This window comes from Salminus brasiliensis, chromosome 14 (assembly GCF_030463535.1).
Source record: "Salminus brasiliensis chromosome 14, fSalBra1.hap2, whole genome shotgun sequence".
Classification (NCBI taxonomy): Eukaryota; Metazoa; Chordata; class Actinopteri; order Characiformes; family Bryconidae; genus Salminus; species Salminus brasiliensis.
This window is the reverse complement of record NC_132891.1, coordinates 29,433,369-29,453,397: the sequence shown is the minus strand read 5'-3', so window position 1 is coordinate 29,453,397 and position 20,029 is coordinate 29,433,369. Positions and strand designations below refer to the sequence as shown.

The following is a 20,029-nucleotide window of genomic DNA, read 5'->3' as shown; positions in this document are numbered from 1 at the left end:
CTTCCTGACTTTTCCTCCCACGCTCTCCAAATTTGTAGGCAACCATTAAGCAGTTGCCAGCCAATACCAGTATGCTTCTGGTGTTATGCCTCTGTAGTTTCTGGGGTTGCTGCGATGCAGTTGTTGGGTCTTTAGCTCCGCTGAACTCTTAAAAGTGGTGCTAAACACCTGCCAGATTAGTTAGATAGGTCCCATGCATGGCATGGATTTTGCTGTGGGACAAACGGTGCAGTGTCTTATGTTGCTCCTGGATTCAAACTCACCACACTTACGTAGTTGTCCAGCGTTGCTCTGTGGCTCTTTATGATTGAGGAAGTGCATTCATATCTCTGATGTGCTTGAGTCTCTGTCTAGGCCCTAACTAGTGGTGCGTGGGAGTGCATATGTATGCACGAGTGCGCGTGTGTGTGCGCGCGTGTGTGTACGCGTGTGTGCGCGTGTGTGTGTGTGTGTGTGCGCGCGTGCTTGTTGCTTGTTCTGTTTGCTCCTGGTCATGATGCGTCCGCTCGGCTGAGACTGCACACACAACACAGGCAAACATGGGCTGCTGTGCTACAGCGGCTACAAGAATGATTAGGCCTTCCAAATAGAATGCGACACCAATCCCGGCCCTAACAATTTATCTGCGGAGCAGCTCACAGTCCTGGCAGCAGGATACGGTTCTGTAGCATTGTAAATCGCAGTGTTTGCATGGCAGTGACGGATGAGCTTGCTTAAGCTTATTGCATTTCTGAGAGAGAGAGAATAATGATAAGCTTATTGATTTGGCAGCGGTCTCTGGAGCAGACGGCCGTATTCATTAGATAGAATGCTGTTGTCATGTTTGTTTTCATGTGCTTTTGTTGAGGGTGGATGTGGTCAGTTGGAGTGGAGGATGCCGTAGACTGCCGCTTCTCAGGATTTTAGTGTACCTGTCTGTAAAAAAAAGTATTTACATATATCCACCCATTTGGCATATAGAAATGTAGCCCCTGCCCATTTATATAGAAGTCAGAGGGGTGTTTTCTGCCTGCTTTTTGAGCTGTGATACAAAGCAGCCAATCAGAAGAGGAGCATTTTAAGGGTGAAGTATTGACATGGGAAAGTTGTATCACTCCCTTTGGCCTTTCTCTTTTTCCTTTTACCACCTTATAAGTACACACATACACACACTGCAAGCACAGACAAGCCACCAGACAGACAGCAATCTTAGCCATAAGGAATGTCACAACACACACACACACACACACACACACACACACACACACACACTCTCTCACCACTATCTACTATAGTACTACTAGTACCTCCCTTACTCCCTTACACTCTGTGTAAGTTAAGCATGTCTATGCAGATTGGGTCAGTGAATGCTCTCTGCCTCTCTGGCTTCTAAAGGGCTTTTTTTTTTATGTTGAAGAATTCGCGCTGTATGGTTCAATCAGCCAGGAGTCCCAGTTGCTGCAGCAGATTTTGGGCACATTTTGGTCATAGCTTCCTCTTCTTTTCATTCATTATCACTAGCTAGCCTCTATCACACAACACTACCAGCACTGCAGGATGAAGACAAGCATGTGCTTCCTTTCAGAGTGCTGCTAACTTGCTGCGGTTGGACTCCTAAACTGGGAGTCTATCTAAAAGTTAAGCACCTGCTGTGCCTGCATGGTTCCTGCTAGGTAGGTAACGTTCCACTGTGGGACAGGAGCACGTTATGGACTGTTAAGTTACTCCTAAGCTTATTTACTCAACTTAAGCCTCAATTAGCTGGAACACTGTCTGTACTGTGGTGGTAAGCCTGCTAGCTAACTTCTCAAAGCCTAGCAAGCCAGCTTTGGTTTCAAACACAAGGCTTTATGTGTTGCTTTACGGCTTTCTTTCACTCTGACAATAGCTGCTTGACTTTGTCCTCTCAGGCACAGGTTTTTATGATCAACGCTTGTGTCCATAGTGCAGCAGCTAGTCAGAATTGTCTACAAATTGCATCACAAGTGGCAATCATCGGGGACCAAGCACCATAAGCAGCTACAAAAGCCAACTGGGCACAAATGATGGGCAACATTTTTGGAATTACCTTATTGTTGGCTCTATTATACTAAACTTGCGCTACAACATTTTTGGACATGGCTTGTGTTTGCTAAATAATTTTACAGCAGTTAGTCCTAATTAGTCCTAGCGCTCCAGAATTTCCATTTACTACTTCTCATTCTTCGAGGAATTCTGATGCTGGTCTCCTTTTCCACTGCTCCTGAGTTTTCATGTCTGATGTACGTAGTGCAGCATAATAGTTACCTACAATCCTAATCAATTAAACAATAGTAATCTACAAAAGTGTCCCAAGATGTTTCTGGTCACCTTTTTCACCACCCCCTCTTTTAAGCCTAAATTATTAATGCTTCAACATGGGCCTGAAGAATTTCCTCTCTGGATAAGAACAAGTGCTGAGTGCTCTTTGCCTGGCACATACCTCCCTGGCACATACTACATGTGTATGCATGCATGCTTGGTCCAGCTTGAATAATGGTGTTGTAGCTTTTCACACTGTTGGCTTTTTCTGCTCTAGAAGAGTGAAACCTGGTGATATGAGCTTGTACAGAGCCGCTACCTGGCCATCTAAAGCAGTTCTATTACTTCTGTAATCCCAGCAGTGGTAGGCCTACAGTTGAACATTTTTGGTTATCTGTAACGGTTTCATGTTTAAGGATAATGGAGAACATTTCAAACTGTGTTAAATTGTCAATCGGAGACCAGTCAGTTGAATGCAAGCAGTCAGGAAGGACATTAATTTTTAATGACGCTTTATAAATCATTAATATATATGTATATTCTATAGGGGCTGTCTGGCACGATTGCTATAAGAAAACCTGTGACTGCATGTGCTGGTGGTTCACTGTTGAGGCAAGCTGAAGCTAAGATGAGAGGGGGTGGTATGTTAGACTACCAATAACTAAAGTATGGAGGAGAATCCGTGAGCTCGGTCTGCAAGAATTCGCTTATCATTCAACAGCATCGAACACGGCAACCCCCGGCAACATAAGTTGCTACAGGCAGACATTTTTCGGTTATCTGGGCAGATTTAATGCAGGCAGTAAGTTTCTTTACAGGCTGATTCAAAACACAGGCTCTGTACATCTCTGCCTGGTCCAGCCGTCCCAAATGAGGGTCTGCCCTTAATAACCTTGTTCAGTTGTAGGTGGTCACCTGCATATTTAGCGAATATGCAGTCTGGTTGTGTTCTTTCTGGTTTGGTCCTAGTTACACGTCATGCCCCGTTTGTAGGGGGTGTGTTAGGCAATGAGGGCAATGTGTAGGGATTGCTTTGGACAGGCTGGCATTGGGCAGAGGGAATCGATTTGACACGGGCAGCAGCGTTTGGCCACATATCTTCCTCTCTTCGTACACACCACAAAAGACTTATTGTGGCCCAGAGGGCCGAAGCTTTTGTGTATTCAGGACCCTTATTGTCCCTGTGGGTGGGGGTGAGTGAGCGAGAGAGAGTGAGAGACTCAAACTTTTCCTTTGTCCTGGGTCCATGAGCTATAAGAGTAAGTGATGTATTTAGCTCTGCTGCTGTTGTGCCCCACTCTTTCACTCTCTCTTTGTTGCATCATGTCAGACAGAGCTGAGAGGACGATGGGGGTAAAGGAGCAATTATGCACTGCTGCCTTTTGTTGGAGCGTTGCTTTGGCTTCGTTTGATTGGACCTTTCAAACTGTCAGCGTCATAAACTTTAAGGTCCACTGCATGGTCGTTCTCTCTCTCTCTCTCTTTTTTTTTTTTTTTTTTTTTTTTTCTCTTCACATTTCTGTTTCCTTGGGACGATTCCAGAGTATGGTATGAATTTGCTGCAGCTTTTTTGAGCAGTCGTCAGTAGGCCTGTGCCTGGTGACCTTTTAATACCTGCAGAAATAGCCCAAGGTGACCGCAGAAGTTAACCGTACTGAACTTTCTACATGCTGGTGGATCCTGCTGTAAAAGCACTTGAGTTGCACCTAACAGATCATGTGATTGTTCTAGAAACGTGAATGCTCTGGTTGAATGTGGGTGCCTCTGGTGGATAGGATGCTTGTACAGGAAGCTGTTTATATGGTACAGTTTACATTCTTTGACTGCATCGTTAGGTTTCAGACCTCAGACTATACAGCTTCAAGTTTCTGCAAAAACAAGACTTCAGTGCCAGGGATCGTCTGGAAACGACCAGACTAAAGCATGTTGCTTAGAAGCAGTAGCGTCTCTAAATGAATCAGCTGTTGCCTCTGGAACATCATCAATGATGTTCCTGGAAAGATCAGCAGATGTACTTCCAGAGATGATGATGCTGATATTGCTGATGACGATAATAGTAGCAACACTTATTTATTTATCTAGTCATTTTTAGACAAGCCTTAACTTTGAAATTAGCATCTGAGTTGGGCATTAAGCTATTAAGCACAGATATTTGAAGCATGTAAAAGACTTTCTATATATCTTATCTAAAGCATTTGCTGAACTTTAAGGCGGAAGCGTAAATAGTGGCATTGAACAGCTTCCGGTTGTGTTGTAAACAAAGGCTACTGTCCGCTCCTAACTACACCAATAATTACTGTCTCATTTAAAAACAGCTCCAGCTGACACACTCTGAACACAGGGGCTAGACTGTAGGACAGATTCGCTCATATCTGTGATTTAAAAGGCTAAACTTGCCATGTTGCTATTTCTTAACAGCAACTTGGTGAGGGAATGAAGCCTGCCGGATTTCTTCTCTTCCTCCAAGATGAAGCACAAGTGCTAGGTTCTGTACTCTGTCCATATATAGATGCGAGGTGGTGTTGAGCATAAACGCTCTGCTTTGCAAAACTAGTCACCCGACTCCTCGTGGATCAGACTGGTACGCTCTGGCGCTGAGCATGCTGAGACAGACGGCAGGATCACGTTCCTTGTTAGTTATAAATGTTTGTTCATGGCAGGTTCTGGACGATGTCTGTAGGTTTGTCAGTTGATGGCTTATGTTGGTGTCGTGTAGCATTTATAAATCCTGCCCTTCAGTGAAGCGTTACCTCAGTCACATTTTACAGCACTGAAAACGTTAAAGTAGATGTTTACAGAACTGTTAGAATTGAACTGAACATTGTGACGCCCAAATAGGGCTTTTAATACCTGAAAACTGGCGCCTGGAATGGGTTCCCCGAACGCTCCAGTATCTGCGTACATCCTGCTGTGGCTATTTGAAGTGTGGCAGTTTACTTATTACTACACAGCCTGACTAGAACTGAACACACATCCCAGCTCTGTCTGTGTTGCTAATGCACTGAGGGGGTGTATATGTACATTGCATTATCTCTCTCCCTCTCTCACGCTGTTTGGGGACAAGGCTCTGTGGGAGTGTGTGGTGGGCAGAGAGATCGTGAACATTTTAACGCCTTTGGTTGTGTTCTATTTCTGGAATTAGTGTAATGCGGTGTTTGTCAACATGATAATTCCGACAGTAGAAAATCCTTCCTATGCCTCCTGCATTAGTGTGTGTATGTGTGTGTGTGTGTGTATGTGTGTGTGTGTGTGTTAGTTAAATTGTCAGAAAACACAATACACCAGGAAGCCATGGGTCTTAGCTGCGTTCCACTGTGAGAGCGTTGAAGGCATGGCTGTCTTCGTTGTTGTAATCTTATAAGGTTCATTGTCACCTTTTTCTCCTCTTAATGTTTATATAGAATATTGCGCTGTCATGCAAAACCTTGTAAAAATCTTACAAATGGCAACTTCAAAAACCTGCTTAATTTTCAATGGAAGTTAACATAAAAAGATTTTCTTCTAGGTCAATTTTGGAGCATTTCCATTGGTCCAGTCATCCTGAAATTTAATACAAAGGTTAACGGTCAGATTCACACTCAAAGTGAAAAACCATTGAGATGGTTTTAGTGGGACAACGATTAAATCTTGACGCTAGTTCAAACCTAGTGCCGACACGGCCCGGTGCGTGCCATGGCTCCGGACCATCTGCATTGCTCGCTGTTCATACCGGTTACGCCACCGCCCCTAGAGGTCACGTACTTTAACGCCAGAGTTGTCTAAACATGAAGCTGGAAGCTGCTCTTTCCAGCAGAGTACAAACAAGGAAGAATGGACACAGGACCCAGTGTTTTTATCGGCGATGTCCTGTAAAAAAAAACATCTATTGCAGGAGAAGGCAAACATGGTAACTTTGAATGGAAAATCATGTAAAAACAACCGAAAAAGTGGCCTAGATGCTCTACGTGAGCCTATCATATCTCTGGGTCCCACCCTCACTTCACTTAGTGTTATGACCAGTGATGAGCAATGAGAAATTTCAAGCACGTCCCAAACCTACACCTCCAAACACGGCTATAGTCTATGAAGTTGAGCATGAGACCAATTTCTGCGTCTATGCTGTCCTAAAGTGTCAAGCTTCTTAGAGATCCTTGGCTTCTCCCTCCTCACACTTAACTTTTGTGGATGTCCACAGTCACACACATGCGCACTCTCTCACACAGACGTACACACAGTTCACACCACCGAGGAGCCCTCAGATCCCTGTGTTAATGCCATATCTGGTAACCATATTGTGTCCTGATGATATAAGCATCTAGAACTTGCCTGCGCACATCTCTTTGTCTCTTTGTCTTTATCTCCTAGTTTTATTTCCGGCCCCCCTCTCCCTTTCTGTCTGTCTCTCCTAATCAGCTAAATGTCTGACCTTCATGGCTTCGAGTGTCTGATATCAGCGCTGGGTAAAAATCTTAATGACCTGGTTTGCAGGGTCACTCAGAAGGCTGGAAGTGGCCCGAGCTTGTATTTATTATAGATCTCGGATCATCTGGGATCAGGTTGTCATCGTCAGTGTTTACAGTCAGAGCTGATCCTAGATCTGACCTTTGCTTTGTGCTGTCATTTGTGGTGCTATACATCTCAAAAGTAAACTTCCGCTGGACTAAGGATCGTTCTAGCTCCAAAAAACATGATTTTCACTCTGTGAACTGACCGCCCCACTCACTTTCAGACACTATGTGATTTAAATGAACTTAAATGTATTTATTTGAATGACATTAAATACAGTGTTTTTCATAACAAATCATATCCGCATTTTGAGTGGAAATTATAGTTATTAACGCAGTGGTTATTCTAGACTAGGCTGGACCATTGGCCAAAAAAAGTCCTGTGTTTTGGTGCAGTATGCAGCATTAGCATGCTAACAATTGCTAATCTGAAGGTTATATATACTAAATGGAGCTTCACTCCGTTTGAGTGCTTGTCGCAAGATCCTACCACTAAGCATGAAGATCTGTAGGATATCTCAACACAACGAGTCGTCCACAAACGTGTGTGTGTGTGTGTGTGTGTGTGTGTGTGTGTATATAAGTACATATAAAAATCTGAAATGTATATGGAAAATGTACAACATCACATCTCGTAAACGTCTGTCTCATCTAGAACCCCTAGTTGTAAATACCACTTCACTGGTTGTTACAAATGGTATTTCCCAGCTTTTGGCACCACTCGAACGCGGCATGAGATTAGCTAATTTACCATTCAATAAACAGTCAAATAAACAAGTAAATAATTATGTTCGATAAATGCCGTGGTTAGATCTTTGTGTGGAGCTGCGCTTAGATATGAACCAGCTTAACAGGCTTAACTTAGCAATTAGCAGGCTGGCTAAGGCAGGTTCATATATACAGTATATACAGTAAACCACTTAAAGTAAACAGAATTATGTGTATGCTGTCATTGTGTACTCACTATAACGCAGTAACACAGGGGTTTAGTATAAAAACAAATATAGAACTTTTTATTTTATTTATTTATTTTTTGACGTGTCATACTTTTTATACAAATAAACATAAATGAAGATGTGGGAAAAATGGCTGACCTTTACTCCAAGCAGTTGAGTGACTAAGCCAGCCAAGAATCCCACAGTTGTTTAGGTGAATGTAAAGGGATGCAGTGTTATATGTTGCTTTGTGTCCTCCCTAATTGCTAATTGTAGGTTCTCTTTAATAATCAATTCTGCTCCTTTGTGATTTATTTTGCAGAGTTTGTCCATAACTGCAGCACCATGGGCTGTAAGTACAACTGCTCAGTCACCCCCTTTGGACCCAAGTGCTACTGCAAGAACGGTTACGAGGTTGGAGAAGACGGCAAGTCCTGCAAAGGTGAGCTCAGCGATGGTTCAGATTTGCACAGGTTTGCGAATGATGGGACAAAACAGAACTGGTTAGTGTTCTCCTCTGAGCGTGTTAAGCTGTCCAATTACAGCACTGTCAGCACTGCCCTACCAGCACTGTGTGAAAGGGAAAGTCCTTGCTAGTGGGTGAGAATTATATAGGACTAAAATCAAAGGGGGGGATGGGGTTAAATAACCTATTGTGGCATATAGCAGCATAGCCTAGATACACTATATGTCTAAATGTTTGTGGACACCCCTTCTAAAGAATGCATTCAGCTACTTTAAGTTGCACACATTTCTGACACATCTGACACACACACGGTTTGTCAACTCCCCCAGCATTCAACTGTGAAACAGTGGAACAGTGTTCTCGAGTTGGGGATGAGGTGGGGTGGTTAGGATCATCCAACATCCTCTTGTCTCTGAATGCAATCAAATCCTCAGAACAATGCTCCAGAATCTAGTAGGAAGACTTCCCTGGACAGTAGAGACAGTTACTTTAACAAAAGTAGGATAAACCAATAGAAGAAACTGTGAATGAGCAGGTGTCCCAATACTTTTGTCCATATAATGTATGAAACCCTTTTCTTAGGATGGGGTTTTGTGTAGTGCAGAGTGTGTCATGCTGAACTAGTGTGTGTTTTGTGCTGCAGATTTTAACGAGTGTGCAGTGTATGGCACGTGCAGTCAGACCTGCATCAACACTGATGGCTCCTACACCTGCAGCTGTGTGGAGGGCTACCTGCCACAGCCAGACAACCGCTCCTGCAAGGCTAAGAATGGTATGCACACACATGCTCTCTCTCCCTGTTTCTCTCTCTCTCTCTCTCTCTCTCTCTCTCTCTCTCACACACACACAGACACACACACTTATTTCCCACTATTCTCATTCTCTCAAAATGCAATGCCTGATAAACTGAGTAGAGATAGAGTAGTAAGACACTGCAAAGCTCTTTAGTCCATCAGGAGAGGTTCAGGTTGAGGTCCAGGTTTCACCCATTGTGAAAAATATAATATCTCCTTTTTTTTGTGCAGACCCTGTGGACCGTCCTCCCTACCTCCTGATTGCCAACTCGCAGAACATACAGGCCACCTCTCTGAACGGTGCCAACCCTGTCTCCATCAACACCCGCAAGACCACAGCCATGGACTTCATCTACGCTGAGGAGACGGTCTGCTGGATCCTTGTAGGAGACACGTCCGGTGGCACACAGCTAAAGTGCGCAAAGTTCCCCAACGCCAAAAGTTTTACTGACGAGAGGACAATCAACATCTCCCTCAGCCTGCATCGTGAGTACTGCACGTACACGTCTTTGTGTTGGTCCGTGTGCTCCCCTAAAGGGACGGAATTCACAGATTTAACGGTTGCCTTTACTGTAGTACGTGGGAAACCAGCTTAAGAATGTAAGGCTTGGTGTAGTGTTTATACGCATACCCAGCTGTGGCCATGTGTAGGGTTAATGTGTTAAAGAAGTACTGTGTGTGGGGGGTAAAAATAAATGAACACAATGATTTACCACTGACCCCAAATGCAGTTGATCAAGCATTGATAAGGCATGTTTGATACCTGAAGTGTGTTTATTTAATTTAGAACAGGAGATGCTAGGAGAATATTGCTAACAAATGCTAGACTTGGACTGTCACCAATCGCATCTCTGTAAGTGTATGTCCAAGAACATCTCTCAGCCCACTCAAAACACCTCAAATCTTCATTTGTTCGGCACAGACAATAAAACAAACAAACAAACAAACAAAAAACTCTTCTCTACTGAGCTGATCGGTGGCGTTGCCATTTAGAGTAACATAATATCTTGTATAGTTCTGTGCAAGGCAACCAAAAATTTCATAGCAGTCTGAAAGCACAATAGTGCTACACAACAGGACGATATGTAGGTGATAATGTAGTTCTGATTTTAGCATGAATGTTTAAATAGAATCTATTCATACAGTTTTATTAATAATAATTAACTACTTAGCTTTTTGTTAGACCTTTTTTAACTAAGACAGGAATTACTTTAATAAGGTGTTTGTTAGAAGTGTTGCCCTGTTTTCTTCTATTTTAAATTAAAGAAGCAAGTGTATTATATCAAACATGTCTTGGGGTCAATAATCAGATGTTCAATTTATTTGTTTTTTTTCCCCTCAAACTAAAGGTAAAAAAGGTGCACGTATTTGTCACTGTACAGTGTACACTGTACAGCGAAATGTGTCCTCCGCCTGGTAGTGAACACACACTCACACACACACACACGTGTTAGGGGCAGTGAGTACAGACACACACCCAGAGCGGTGGGCAGCCAACTCCAGCGCCCGGGGAGCAGAGAGGGTAAAGGGCCTTGCTCAAGGGCCCAACAGTGGCAGCTTGCCGAGCCCGGGAATCGAACCCACAACCCTGTTATCGATATCCTGGCGCTCTAACCGCTGAGCCACCACTGCCCCAACTATTCCATTAAAGTAAAAATCTAACCAGGCTAAATTTAGTTTTCTATCGACTCACATTTTAATTTGGTGACAAATGAAATGAACGCTATTTTCCACTGATTCTAGATGCAGTCAGTCAGCCAAGACATGTTTGGTATACGATATGTGCTTCTTTAGTTTAGAATGGGCGAGGATAGGCTAACACTGCTACCCAACACTAGATTTTGATGGTCACCAATATCATTTTTGATCATTGTTTGATATCAGCCATGTGCTCTTTTGTTTAGAACAGGACTTGGTAGGCTAACATTTTTAGCTCTCACCCCAACAGCTTTTATCGAAAAATAATGTAAATCTTTTGTACATTTATTTACGAGGTTGGTGACAGTCAAGGTCTAGTGTTTGTTAGCAGTGTTAGCCTAGCATCTCCTGATCTAAGCTAAAGGAGCACACATCAGATATTAAGCATGTCTTGTCTGATCCACAGCATCTGGGGTCTGTTATGAATCATGTTTATGAATCATTTTTTTTTTTTTTTTTTTTTTTTTTTTTGGCCAAACTGTTCCTTTAAAGCTACAAAACCTACCCAGGCTAACTTTCTGACGACCTATGCTGAAGGAAGCCCGCTTTTTCCATGCCGAAGGAAGCCCACGTTAGTTCATGACCCCTGTTCTCTGGCATGAAGTCTTTATTAACTTGCTAGTGTTGTATTTCTAGCTGTGATTGCTTAAGACAACACACAAAGCTAGATTTGTCAGTCATGTACAAACAACTCTGAATGCTGTTTACACTTTGCAGCTGGTTCGATATGTGTCATGTCAAAAATGGCCTGGAGCTTTCTCCTGCTGTGGAGACCTCGGAGTGGCCCTCAGCTCCTAGATTACCATTTTGTGGGAGTAGTTTCTTCTTACACGGAGTTGTTTTAGTACACTTAATCCCAGATTTGTGCAGGAAGTCTCAACCTTCAGCTGCTGGGGCTAGAGCGTGTGAGTGTGTGTCCTGGGGTGAAGACGTGCTAATCCAGGCAGGACTGCTCCCTGAAGCATTTCCCTTGCGAAAGAAACGAGTCACATGCTGACATGGTGCTAAGTCATATACCGACCTGCATACCACAATCTGCTGCTGCGTCTGTGCATGTTTGCAGAAGAACCAGAGAGGGGAAAGTAGCTTGTTTTGATGTGGTCACATCAAAGCTATTAAAACCTTGAGAGCGTTTGTCTTCGACAAACCCACAGGCACTGGGGTTGTGTCCCCATCGCGTACCTCACCCCTATATACGCTGTATAGTATTATGAATAGTGTAAGTTTGGCAGGTTAGTACACGATATATTAACAAACTAAATAGTTTTTGGACTTGAAGGAAGTGATATAGCTTTGCAATGCAAACATAGATCACTGCCAGTTCTCGAGTAACTCCTTTCTTTCCGTTCTGTGCATTGCACTGTGGGATTACCATACACAAAGTATGCATTACGGAAATTTGAGTATTCTTAACTTTTGGACTTCTACAATACATAATATATACTCAAAAACTAGTTAGCATTGCTAATTGTTTATGGTATTGATATGAATGTGTTGAGTACAGAGTGAAGCAGAGTACAACTCAACTCAACACTTACAATAGTGTTCTAAAATCTGGAATGGATGCTTTGAATTTAATAAATTGCATTTGGTAGCAGGTAAACGTTTTAAACAATATGCTAATCTTGTGCTAATAGACCTCAACAATATTCAGATACTTTGAGTTTGGCTTTAAGTTTAAGAAGTGTTTCCACCCTCAATGTTCGCTGGTCTCCTGCCCTCTCAGGACTTTGGTTCCTCACTAAGCTCATCTCCACATCTCCAATCAGAGAGGCTTTTGCTTCGTACGTTGCCATGGCCACCCACTGCTGCCTAATAGTCTTAATTACTTAGTTGAATGTCTGTTATGAGTTGCTGTTAAATGTAAATATTCATCACTGTTGGCTTGATGCTAATATAGCATTACAAACTCCATCAACAGGCTAGAGGAAATTAGCGTTAGCATTAGCATTTAAAAAAAAAATAACTGATTTAAAACGATCACCAGAGAACCAATGCTTTTTATTTCGATATAAGATAAAAGATGCTTGAGGCTTTCATTCTTGTTGGATACGCTATGTTTTTTTCAGAGTGAGTGTGCAGCCTCATTCAGATCATAGTTAAAACAGTAAGAACTTCTTTATGCTTTTCACGATCTACATTTTTGACCTTAGAACCCATTCATGACACATCCGGTTAAATGCCACAGCGTCAGTCACGCATCATGTTATTCATAGAAAACAGTAGACTGTAGAAAACCAGAAAAGGCAGCCACTAGACTAAAACAGTATCCAAAGGTGATTCACCACCGACGCTGCTCCAACAGGCTTAGTGAGTGTCCAGGAAAAAAATAAAAAACAAAAAAATACAGCGCTGGGCGTTCAGACAGTGATTGGCGTTTAATACCTGCCATGATGCTGTTGGGTATGGAATACTGTGATACTTCCCTGGTTATAATTAGCAGTATAATAAAATGCAGAAAGAGTCTGAAAATCATTTATTTTAGCTGTGTCCAGAATAATGGACTGAGTTTAGGTTCTGAAATGACCCAGAATTCTGTATAATCTGGTGTCTAGTTTTTTAGAACTAAGTTATTAATGAATGAAAACTGAGTGATTCCAAACATTTGAACAACTCAACCTTTTTCCTTTTCTTTTAAAATGACCCTTTCCGTAATACAGGGTTTTCAGAATCGGAATCTTTATTGACCAACTATGTTTACACGGATATTGCATGTTTTGTAACTGAAGCAGCCATGATTTGCAGACCTACCATTCAGAGTTTGCCTTTCACTCGTCCCTCTGAACCGTAGCCTGCTAAGTAGTGTATGAAGTTGTTGATGTTTGACTGGATGCTCTCGTGTGATGAATGAGGCCTAAAAGCTCATTTAGACTAAATACTGGCCGGCTGCAGAAAGGTCATGGCTGTCTAAAACACCACCCACCCCTTTTTTTTTTTTTTTGGCCGTATTTCCCTTTTGCAGACTACATGTGATTCTAGAAGCTGTTAGAATGGTTGCTTGATGCGGCTTTAACGGAATAATCAGAACTAAAATGTTACAAATGCTTCAATTTGTTTTTATTGAATAGAACTGATCAAAATAAAAAGAGGTATATTAAGAGGTAATAAACACAAAAAAAAATTATATTGTAGACTAAGTTATAAATTAATATTCACTCATGGGGGAATATATATATATATATATATATATATATATATATATATATATATATATATATATATATATATATATATATATATATATAGAAAGACATGCATTTTTTTTCTCACTGCCTGACATGAATTTAGAATAAACGTTTCCTGTCTTAGGTCAATTAGGATTACCAAAATTATTATATTTGCTAAATGGAAGAATAATGAGAGATTACTATGCCTATAAACAATTTGGGACAGCCCATAGGATGATGATGTCATGGTGTCAGACAATGACAGGAAGAACACTCGCAGAGATGGAACTAAGCAAGATTTATTAAAACACAACAGGGATCCAAAATATTGTGCAGTGAAACAAATGAAGAGCAATTTAAGGGGCAAAACTGGAACACAAACAAAACAGTGAAAACGACAAACCTGGGTCTGGGAGGAGCAGGAAGCAACGGGATAGATCTGTAAACTACCAAGATCATAACATGGGAAGGGGACAAACGAAAACCACAAGCCTAGCTTTGAAAACAGGGGAATAATAATGAAAGTAAAAGTATGCTGTGACTGCCCCGTGAGCTTGAGCCGCCAGGGAGCATGAACTGGACGTGACGGAACGCACTTGATCACACCACAAACACGTGCAGAATCAATTACCAGCAGTGGCTAGCTGTAGGGAGGCTCCTTAAACGCTCCCAGTCCCAGGTGCAACACATAAACATGAAATGAACACAAACGAGCCGGAAGTCCTTTTATGGGCCTGTGGGCGGCGACCTGGGGTTGCCCCATGACCGTCGTCATGTCTTTGGAAGCTTCTGATAGGTTTATTGGCAACATCTGAGTTAATCAGAGACACACCTGTGGATATATTTTAAGGCACGCCTGAAACACACTGCTTCTTTGTATAACATCATGGGAAAGTGCAAAGAAATCAGCCACGATATCAGGAATTGTGGACTTGCACAAGCCTGGCCCACCCTTGGGTGCGATTTCCAGATGTCTGTACAAACAAGGTGGAAATGTCCAGCCATCATACCACTTAGGAAAGAGACAGGTTCTGTGTCCCAGAGATGAACATGCTTTGGTCTGAAATGTGCCAAAATCACCCCAAGAACAAAAGCAGAAGACCATGTGAAGATGCTGTCTGATGCTGGTAAGTGTGTGTCATTATCCATAATGAAACGAGTACTGTATCGACATGGGCTGAAAGGCCACTCTGCCAGGAAGAAGCCATTACTCCAAAAGAAACATAAAAAAAAGCCAGATTAATGTCTGCAAATGATGCAAATGTAAAATTGAACTGTTTGGCCATAATGACCATCGTTACGTTTGGAGGAAAAAGGGGGAAGCTTGCATCCTGAGAACACCATCCCGAGTGGCAGCATTATGTTGAGGGGTGGTTTTGCTGCACGAGGGACTGGTGCACTTCACAAAATAGATGGCATCATGAGGAAAGAACATTATGTGGAAATACTGAAGCAACATCTTAAGACGTCAGCCAGGAAGTTAAATGGACAGTGACCTGAAGCATACTGCCAAACTGGTTACAAAGTGGCTTAAGAATAACAAAGTCAGTGTTTGGGAGTGGCCGTGACAAAGCCCCCGATCTCAATCCCATTGAAAATCTATGGGCAAAGCTGAAACATGGCTCAGTTACACCAGTTCTGTCAGGAGGAATGGGCCAAAATTCCTACCGATTACTGTGAGAAACTTGTGGAGGGATATTCAAAACTTTTGACCCAAGTCATACAGTTTTAGGGCAATGGGACCAAATACTAATGAAATGTATTTCAACTTTTGACTTTGAAGAAAGTAATAAAAATTGCCTTAAAAATATAATTATAATAAATATAAACATAAAATATAATTTTGGTAATCCTATTGGACCTGGAATGGGAAAAGGTTATTCTAAATTCATGTCAGACAGTGAGAAAAAAAATGCATATATGGCTTTTTATGTAGTGTATGTAAACTTCTGTTTTCAACTGTGTGTGTGTGTGTGTGTATATATATATATATATATATATATATATATATATATATATATATATATATATAATATAACCCTCAAATTCAAACTATATTAAGTTATCCTGAACACTGTACAAGAAACCCTGGGCCACTGTCCTTATTTCAACCGTGGAAGGGCTGTCTCATGCTGGCAGAGTGCTCGGGACTGCAGTGCTGCTGAACTGTTTAGGGGGCTGAAGTATGGAGAGCGAAAAAGCTGCACAGAAGCAAGGGTCCAGATAAGGATAGCGATGTACCACTGCCTGAGCCACAGATGCATGCTGGGAGAAGACTGGGCTGGTTGTATGGCGAGTGTGTAAGGGCGAGATAACCAAAGTTTCTCACTGTGTGTGTGTCTAAAACTTGGCCTGATGCTGGTACTCATTTCAGTCATTCTCATTCCCTTGCATATTGCATTTGCATACTCCAGCATCATGGTTACCTTCAGCTCCCTCAGTGTCCTTCCCACTCACACCTACAGGAACAGAAGTAGTGTAATCTCCGTCTGCTGGAACCCAGAAGCACAGCTTCTGCCGTAATATATATTCGGTAAAAGTGTGTTTCATAATCTTAAATAGATTTTAAGTCTAAAAATCCACATGCTTCATCACCTAGCCCAGGTGCAGTCGATCAGATAATGTGAATGAATGGGAGATGCTAGGTTAACATTGCTAATCTTTTCTTGGTAAATATACACAAAACTTTCATTTATTAAAAAGTTAAAAAGCAAAGTTTTTAAAATTGAGTACATTTGCATGGATATACCTTTTTTTAACTCCATTATTATCTTACTGTCCTGCTTTTTGGTGATATTCCACTTTTGACCTGGAATGCAGTGTGGAATGATACCACATACTGTTCTGAGGTACATACTGTTGGTACCACCTACACCTGCTTTTTATAGACGTTCTTTATCTATAGACATTCTAAATCAAGTGTTTATCACTGTTAGCCTTCGATTGGACTAAAGCATCACACTTCAGATAGCAAACATACCTTGTCTAAATGAATACTGTAGAGATCCATGATAAATCATGTTCATTTGTTTCTTTAAAACTACTAAAGTAACTAGTCGCTTAATAGTTTGAGGTGCCTGTACACGAATAGTGAAATCACTGTTTGGAAAATGCCAAAATATACAGGCTAATGAATCAGCCATCATAAATTTAAAGGACTGTCCAATCACAGTTTTGCTTGCATTTGTCAAGATGTAAATAAAAGATATAAATAAAAAAACATTTTGTTTTGATCATACACAACATGAATCCTATAACAGTATTGTTTCGCCAAGGAAGAATTGTTAATACGTAGACTGAAAGGCTGATTTGCTAAGCTGTTTACTCTATTTGATGTTAGCTACTTTCAGTAATAGCAGATCTATAGAGTTTATTTCTTTTATAACTTAAGAGTTTAGAACTTAACATTTTTGCACATTTGCACCATTAATGAGAAAAGACCTATTGTAGAAGACCATTGTTGCATTGCTTAGTAGCTTTTAGCTAACCTGAGGTATCAAAATGAGTCGAAATATCAAAATTGCTACCTAAGCCACACATGAATGTGAAAATGATGCCTTTTTATTCTTTATTATTTATTTCCAGCAAGACAGACAACGAGACAACAAACGTTTAAATAGACATTTTTTGGACATTAGTAATTCCATATGTGATATTTCCTTTTTTTTATATTGCAATATTTCATTTTGACGTCGACATTAATTGTAAAGTGTTATGGAAAACCGTTCTATAAATAAGTGGGTCCAAGCATTCACTCATACATAAGTGTGGGGAGGCATGTTAGCAGATGCACTTTGTGCTACTGAAGAACTTCAGAAGTCTATAAGAGTTGCCTCTGTGCTAGCCCTGTCCAGCATGACCCCGGCACATGCTAGGCAGACCAAAGGAAAAGATGACTCAGACGCTTTTTGTTCCAGCCTGTCCCATTTTTGCTTTTGCGTTGCGGAACTGAGCCCAGCTTCAGGGAACAGCAGCCAAGAGGCGAGAGCCAGCACCACTGCCCTTCACGTATGAGTCAGAAGTAGGAACGGACAGCAAACTGATGCCAGTAGTGAGATCAGACAGTTTTGGGGTATTGATTTATGATTCAGTGTGACCTTCTAGACTGCTATAATTTGGGCTTTTTTTAGGCCATATAGTTGACTTCATGTTTTAATGGTGTGTTTAGGTACTCTCTCCAGTAAAACAGAGAGATTTCCCCCAAAACATGGTTGTTGTAACAACATTGTTGTCAACATTGAAATGTAGTCCCTCAGAACGTAATGATGGTCAGTAGGTAGTCATAATACCATATAGCAACGTTACTTAATAACGAAGCTATGACTGCCTATTTGAGACGACGCAAACCGCACCGCCTCTTGACAACATTGTAACAATGTTGTGTGTTTGCTGGAATGCTCAGATTTTACATGTCCAGGACAGGAGGCTTGCTCAAAATATGCAGTCAAAACTGCATATTTGTTAAATGGTTCCTCACTGCAGACCTCTAAACTGCCTCTTCTTCTGGAAATGCTCCTCGCTGCAGTAGATTGTGAATAATGTCCGCTTATGGCACCTCTGACTCAGTGGCACAGCGGTAAAACATAGGATCTGTGGAACAGAAAGTTTATGAATCAAATAGATTTAAAGGTTTAAAATGCTAAAAGTAAGCATCAGGTTACACATGTAATAATAAATATTGACAGTTATCAATATCAAATTACATGGAAAATATCCCCAGTGTTCTTGGCCACATCACCCTAGTTAAAAAAAATTGGTCTGTCTCGGTACGCTGGAGCCCCCATCTGCTGCTGTGGTTTCAGGCTGGAGTGGGCCCACCAGAGCAATCCCCTCAGCACGCACTGGTTCTGTGACTCAGCCTCCAGTCTGTCTCCGAACCTCAGAGGGCTGTCTGCCAGAGCACTCAAAAATGCAGCTCAGTGAGAAGAGAACACCAGGTCTGGCTCGAGATTCCAGTTGAGGCTCTCTGAATGTCTTCAGGTCCTGGCCGGGCTTGGCTAAGGCCAACTTGGCCATGAAGTGCTCCAGATTTGGTGGGGTTTGATGCTCCTCTCGCCCTCAGAGTCGAGGCACATGTGGCACTTTGGGCAAATTGCTCCCTTTACTGAGCCGCTAAAGCATGGTGCTCTGCAACAAGCCAGTCCTGCAGGGCCTCAAAACAATTGTTCGGTGCACTGCACATGGCATGATGCATGTCATGGAATAGAAATGCAGGTGAAGTTTGTCTGGTAATGGTTTTATCCTATTTCAAGTGCTAGTTTGGGGAGGGGGGGGGGGGGGGGGGGTGGATCAAACCTGCAACCTCATAACCCTAAATGTGCTGTTTGCTCTGTAGCTAATAGGCTACTGTTGCTGACAAGAAAATAGAGGCTTATACTCCACAAATTGGCAAAATGAACAATGGGCAAGAATGGGCGAGAAATTGTGTTTTAGAATTGCTGTTATAACCTTTCTTAACTTCTGCCTTATAACTTGGATATGATGTAGCCAGGTTAGCTTTGAGTACCCACTCGCTGCCCAGGATTTAACTTCCCCGGCTTTAGCCACAATTACGAGGCCTGGCTCATATAGCAACCCGTTTGCAAGACCGTAGTATGTACCAAACTCTTGTTATTCAACTTCACCAAGACAGTTTTCCATTCTACGACACTTAGAAAATGTTCAAGCTGAATGTAAACATGTAGGCCTGTGTAGGTTCATTCCTTTATCATAGCATGCCATTGTGTTTTTGATGTTCTCAGCGATAAAACTACTGCATTTCTAAAGTAAACCGAAAGCTTAGAGAAGTATTAAGCGGGTCTGTGGATAAACACTACCGCTGCATGTCAGACTTTGAGAACCCCTTGCCTTCTGCAGCACTGCTGAGAAGTAAAATGCACGCACTATTAAATGCGGGTCATGTGTTGTGCTGAGCCCATCAAACAAACGAGTGAATGAATTGCAAGGCCAGAACGGTTCGGCGACGCAGGCCGGGAGTTCTCAGCCAGACCTGAGAGCTGATTCTGATTCCTGTGCTGCGCTGCATTCCTCCCGCCTTAGAAACCACTCTCTGCCTGCTCTCCTGAAGAATGACGCAGGGATTTGACTGAGCGCTGATTGTTAAAACACATGCATGGGCTTCTCTGTGGCTCAGCCAGACGCTGGGAGTGCTGGAGAAAGTTCCAGAAGCATTCCAGCCAGCAGGGAGGAATATGAATTACGCTGAGACCAGCTTGTGAACCCAGCA

The 20,029-nt window shown here is 42.0% G+C and overlaps 1 protein-coding gene across 4 annotated transcripts in view; it reads left to right on the top strand.

The window, feature by feature from the left end:
* Positions 1 to 20,029, top strand: part of lrp1ab (low density lipoprotein receptor-related protein 1Ab) — a 163,312-nt gene that overhangs the window by 55,276 nt on the left and 88,007 nt on the right. For all 4 annotated transcript variants that reach the window (XM_072656430.1, XM_072656427.1, XM_072656428.1 and 1 more), the window contains exons 4-6: positions 8,001 to 8,120; positions 8,788 to 8,916; positions 9,170 to 9,424. In XM_072656430.1, the coding sequence (XP_072512531.1) occupies positions 8,001 to 8,120; positions 8,788 to 8,916; positions 9,170 to 9,424 (504 nt within the window). The remainder of the gene's footprint in view (positions 1 to 8,000; positions 8,121 to 8,787; positions 8,917 to 9,169; positions 9,425 to 20,029) is intronic.